Source organism: Terrapene carolina, unplaced genomic scaffold (genome assembly GCF_002925995.2).
Source record: "Terrapene carolina triunguis isolate 2854851 unplaced genomic scaffold, T_m_triunguis-2.0 Scaffold231, whole genome shotgun sequence".
Taxonomy (NCBI): domain Eukaryota; kingdom Metazoa; phylum Chordata; order Testudines; family Emydidae; genus Terrapene; species Terrapene triunguis.
In genome coordinates this window covers 12,347,924-12,353,923 of record NW_020664582.1, presented here as the reverse complement: position 1 = coordinate 12,353,923, position 6,000 = coordinate 12,347,924, and the positions used below count along the sequence as shown (strand labels likewise).

Genomic DNA, 6,000 nt, shown 5'->3' with positions numbered 1-6,000 from the left:
GTGCAGCCTATTAAATTGCTTAGAATAACTCAAGGTGTAAAAGCCTGAAGCTTTATTGCTAACATGAATTGGTTAGTATAAGGAACATAACTTTCATGCATAATACATACACATGATAATCAAACAGTTATGCATGGGTGACTTAGGAGGTTATTGCTCTGCCTAATGGTTTTGAATCTGATTACATGTTTTGCTAAGGTCCTTCTGACATTTTTATTTTAAAATAATTTGATTTGGGTTCTTTAGTAATTAAATACAATTTCTGGAACAGTTGTCTTGAACTCTCCAACTGCCAATTAGAAAAAGCCTTTGAAAATGTATATTATGGACCAAAATTGTCCTTGGTGTAAATCTATTAATCAGTGGAGTTAATCTAGAGATGAATTTGGCCCTGTGTCTCCAAATGAAAGGCAGGAGCTATATAATCTGTTTATGGTAGGGCTGTCAAGCGATTAAAATATTAATCACGATTAATCGCGCAATTAATCATGCTGTTTATACTATTTATATAAATATTTTTGGAGGTTTTCCACATTTTCAAATATATTGATTTCAAATACAACACAGAATACAAAGTGTACAGTGCTCACTTTGTTTATTTTTATTGTAAATATTTGCACTATACATATTTAATAATAATAAAAGAAATAGTATTTTTCAATTCACTTAATACAAGTACTGTAGTGTAATCTCTTTTATCATGAAAGTTGAACTTACAAATGTAAAATTATGTACAAAAAATAAATGCATTCAAAAACAAAACAATTTAAAACTTTAGCGCCTACAAGTCCACTCAGTCCTACTTCTTGTTCAGCCAATCACTCAGACAAACAAGTTTTGTTTACATTTGCAGGAGATAATGCTGCCCACTTCTTGTTTACAATGTTACCTGAAAGTGAGAACAGGCGTTCACATGGCACTGTTGTAGCCAGCGTTGCAAAATATTTATGTGCCAAATGTGCTAAAGATTCATATGTCCATGCTGAGATTCTGCTCAATAACGATCCAAAGCAGTGCAGACCAACGCATGTTCATTTTCATCATCTGAGTCAGATGCCACCAGCAGAAGGTTGATTTTCTTTTTTGATGGTTTGGGTTTCTATAGTTTCCGCATCGGAGTGTTGCTCTTTTAAGACTTCTGAAAGCATGCTCCACACCCTGTCCCGATCAGATTTTGGAAGGCACTTCAGATTCTTAAATCTTGGGTCGAGCGCTGTAGCTATCTTTAGAAATCTCACATTGGTACCTTCTTTGCATTTTGTCAAATTTGCAGTGAAAGTGTTCTTAAAACGAACAACATGCTGGGTCATCATCCGAGACAGTTATATCATGAAATATATAGCAGAATGCAGGTAAAACACAGAGCAGGAGACATACAATTCTCCCCCATGGAGTTCAGTCACAAATTTAATTAACGCATTATTTTTTTAAGGAGCGTCATCAGCATGGAAGCATGTCCTTTGGAATGGTGGCCAAAGCATGAAGAGGCATATGAATGTTTAGCATATCTGGCATGTAAATATCTTGCAATGCCGGGTACAAAAGTGCCATGTGAACGTCTGTTCTCACTTTCAGGTGACATTGTAAATAAGTGGGCAGCATTATCTCCCGTAAATGTAAACAAACTTGTTTCTCTTAGTGAATGGCTGCACAAGAAGTAGGACTGAGTGGACTTGTAGGCTCTGAAGTTTTACATTGTTTTGTTTTTTGATTACAGTTATGTAACAAAAAAAATCTACATTTGTAAGTTGCGCTTTCACGATAAAGAGATTGCACTATAGTACTTGTAGGAGGTGAATTGAAAAATACTATTTATTTTGTTATTTTTATAGTGCAAATAAAAATAATATAAAGTGAGGACTGTACACTTTGTATTCTGTGTTGTAATGGAAATCAATATATTTGAAAATGTAGAAAAAATCCAAAATATTTAATAAATTTCAATTGGTATTCTATTGTTTATTAGTGCGATTAAAACTGCGATTAATTGCGATTAACTTTTTTGAGTTAACTGTGATTAATTGACAGTCCTATTTTATGTTTTAAAGAGAATTTCAATCTTGGATTTGGTGACTTTTCCCAATGTTTGATTTGCCATGTTTGCTGTTCTGAAATTGTCGAAGTTGGTTTTACTTACTTTCTCTGTTTAGAGAGACACTTAGTTATTTATAAATAATAACACTGCAATTGGAGATTTTGAATGGTTTTATTTAGATTGTAACTCTTTGGGGTAGAAAATGCTGTTGTTGTTGTTGTTGTTGTTGTTGTTTGTTGTTTATTCAGATGGTAAGCCCTTTGGGGCAGAGGCCATCTTTTTGTTCTGTGTTTGTACAGTGCCTAGGACATCAGAGTCCCGAGTCCATGACTGATTGGGGTTTCTGTGTGCTACTGTAATATGAATAACAATGAATGATTGGCTCCACAGGTTTTTTTTTCTAAACACGTTCTCTTGGAAGTTATCATATTCCTTTGATTAGGGAATCCAATACTTCCTTTTTAAAAAGCCAACTAACCTCCTCCCCTTAGAGCTGTTATTCCCATGAATTTCTAATGTACAAGGGAGGGATTTATTAAAGAGGAATTTATAACCACGCCAGAATATAGATATAATGACTTGGAAAGGGGAGTAAGGCAATGTGTTATCCAAATTGTGGTGACGCCGGTTCCTTTTGTGGTTCTTGTTCTGAATGAGAACACTGAACTGCTCTTTCTCAGTAGCAAATCCAAGTGACTGTGTTTATACAAATGTTTGACAGTTCTAAAATCTCTCTCTGAAGCTCCCTCTGCAGAAAACTGCTCATTTCCATAAGTGCCATATAAACACGTCTGCTTAGTCGCTGTGAAATGTTAATAAATATTTGAAAATACAGCGTTGTGCTGTTTGGGGAGAGTGTGTGGCTTAGTGGTTAGAATGGCACTGGAAGCCAGGACTTGACAGACACAAAAACACAATTGTGATCTGCCTAGTCATGCTTTTCCTCCCAGCTTAGGAGGTAAAAGTATATTTCTCTGTCTACTGATGCCCATTACCATGGTATCTGCATACCAGTTGTATTTCTTTGCCTGGAGAGATGCGTCCAAAGTTTTGGCAGACCTAGGCCCCATTTCCAGCTTTGTTTCACTCCTGCTTGGTACTTGAGATAAGTCTCCTTATTATCTGTACTTAATGTGGCTAAGGTAGAATGTAGAATTAGTTTAATATATGCCGCGTCCTAGTCTATCCTGGGAACTGTCTCCTGCCTTAGACCTTGTGACAGGATAATAGGTAATTAACAGCTAATAGGTACAAACAGTCTTTAGCAACTGTGACACCGTTTGTTAAGCTCCATGGCCTTGCTACTGGCCAAGCAGAATAAACATACATAGTGTAAATGACCTATGTGTGCTGTGAATGGAGCTAGTCAGAACTGAAAGGGTTTTTTTGTTTTGTTTTTTTTAAATGGTGTTGTTTCCCTGTAGAGGGTTGGAAAACACACCCATTTTCACTTTTTTTCCCCCTCCTTCCCATTCCCCACTTATTTTTTTTTAAATCAAAATTTTGATCAGAAACATTCTTGACATTTTTTTGAAATGTTTCATTTACTGAAAACCACATTCTCTCTCTCTCTCTCTCTCTCAATGATTTCAAGATCATTTTTGACAAACTTCCTGAAATATTTAGAGGGAAGTCTACGTCTTTTCACCAAAAACCCCTTCTTTCTATTAAAAAAAACGTTCTGATCTGTTTTCCCCACGATTCTGTTCCAAGTGTGTTTTGTTTCTTGTTCCCAGGTTACATTATGCTCCAGTGTCTCAGGAGTCTGTCGTGTTGCTGAAGACCTGTCCTGCACAGGACCCCAGTGGAGAACTGCTTGGAACCAGGCCCCTTCATGTTGGCACAGCAATTACTGGTCTTCTGCTGAGGCATCCCGGATGTCTCCCCTTTGTGTGCTGGATTACTGGGCAGTAGCGTTAAAGGATGGCTATGTAGCTTCTTGACCACAAAGCTGGCAGGCGGCGCCCTCCCCTCCCACCTCTTCCTCACCTAGGATTTATAGTTTCTTTTTTTTTTTTTTTTTTTAATTTCTAAAGTAGGTTTTAAAAGATTAAACATTTTTCAAAAACAGCTCTCAAAAATGACAAGCCTGTTCCGGCGGAGCAGCAGCAATGGCAGCTCAAGGAACAGCTCTTCCGCCCAGGAACTCAACAACAGCCGGCCCCCCAGGCAGGTGCGACGGCTGGAGTTCAACCAGGCCATGGAGGATTTCAAGACTATGTTCCCCAATATGGATTATGACATTATTGAATGTGTTTTGAGGGCTAACAATGGAGCTGTGGACGCCACCATTGACCAGCTCTTACAGATGAATTTAGACGGCAGCGGTTATGATGACAGCTCGGACTCAGATGACAGTATTCCCCCAGAGGTAACATTCATTACCCCCGCATCTTGCATGGGTTGGGGGCTTTGTTCACTGGCATCCAGGAAAAGGATCGGAGTTCTTGTCTATAGAGAGGGACTATGTGGTTGGACTCCTGGGTTCTGTTATCGGCGTTTCCTGTGTGACCTTGGGCAAGCAATTTAGCCTCAATATACTTCAGTTTCCCCACCTGTACAGTGATTATAATACTATCCCGCTTTACAATGTGGTTTTATTAACCAGTGTTTTAAAGCACCATGACATCCTCAGATGAAAGACACTGTATTAGGCTCCAATTCAGCAAAGCATTTGAGCACACACTTAACTTTTAAGCATGTGAGTAGTCCCACTGAAATCATGTGCCTATGTTCAAATACATTGACTTCACACATTTAAACTTCCGGTTCAGTATAAATACAATGAAGTCAATAAGACTACTCACATGCTTGACAATTATGTACGTGTTTCCTGTATCAGGGCCTGAGTGCGGAGCATTGCACTTCATTCTTTGAGTTGCATTCATTCTCTCTCTCTCTCTCTAGGAAGTGTCTGCTCATTCAAGAAATGTACATGTGTATATTATACTGGTATAATGATCCATACCCAGATAGTGTATTAATTAAAGGGATCTCTTTTCTCATGTCATATTTGCTGCTAGATTTTACCTTCAGTGTATTCTGATTTTTTAGGTTGTCCCTCAAGAGCTAGATGAATTGGTAGTGGAATATAAACATTCTTTTTTACCTTTGTGATTGGTTCAACTGCAGCTTGGATGGGTGATCACCAAAGCTGATTGCATTTGGCAGCCCTTGCGTTGCTTATATGCCATGAGAAGGTGCAGTTAGAGTGCCTGGTCCAATAGCACTGGGGCTGAGGGCAAGAAACATCACCACAGTTTGGCCCTACATTTAGAACTGAGTTAACTGAGTCTTTGTCACTAAAGAGGAAGGAAGGAAACAAATCTTTTGAGTAAGAAGTCGTCATATTTCCTTAGTTTTCAGAGCAGAAGAGTCTCAGCTTTGCAATGCTATTGTCACAGGAAATGTCAGCAACAACTATTTAACACTTTCTCTGTATTCAGTTCTATGCTCTTTCATTTCTGTGTTCCTCATGTACCTTGAGATTGAAGAGTGGCTATGATCAGGATTTCTTTGCTGTAAGCAGGACAAATGCAAGATCTGATAAAGAGAAGGCAAAACATTGAAGCAAAGTAACTAGGAACAGCATAGCTAATACTTAATGACCTAGAAGGAAACCAAGGTGGTGAAGTGAGGATGCATCTAAATGTTATGAGGGGTCTAGTTTGCTCTTAATGCATGTTTACAGCTCTCCCTCCCCCCCCGTGTGGGCATGAAGTGTGTGAGTTCTCCATTGCTCAGTATGTGTTATATACCTTTCTCTGTGTCTTATTTACAGAGGATGTGAGTTGTTACAGTCCCCAGTTATAGAGCCTGTCTCTTCACCTTGAGCTGTAGATACTCATGTTTCAGGTCTGGCATTCCCTGGTTCAATCCCTGGTGTCAGCCAAGATAGTGGCCATCATATGTACACATAAAGTCTCACTTGGTGAGTTCCCTGTGCTGGGGCATAGCAAGCCATC

General features: G+C 38.7%; 1 protein-coding gene across 1 annotated transcript in view; it reads left to right on the top strand.

Annotated features, from left to right (window-relative positions):
- The first annotated feature begins 4,039 nt into the window (after window positions 1–4,039).
- The window catches only part of CUEDC1 (CUE domain containing 1), a 29,276-nt gene continuing 27,315 nt past the window's right edge, over window positions 4,040–6,000 (top strand). Inside the window, exon 1 of the mRNA XM_029912514.1 lies at window positions 4,040–4,406. Coding sequence (XP_029768374.1) covers window positions 4,116–4,406 — 291 coding nt within the window. The 5' untranslated portion in view covers window positions 4,040–4,115. The remainder of the gene's footprint in view (window positions 4,407–6,000) is intronic.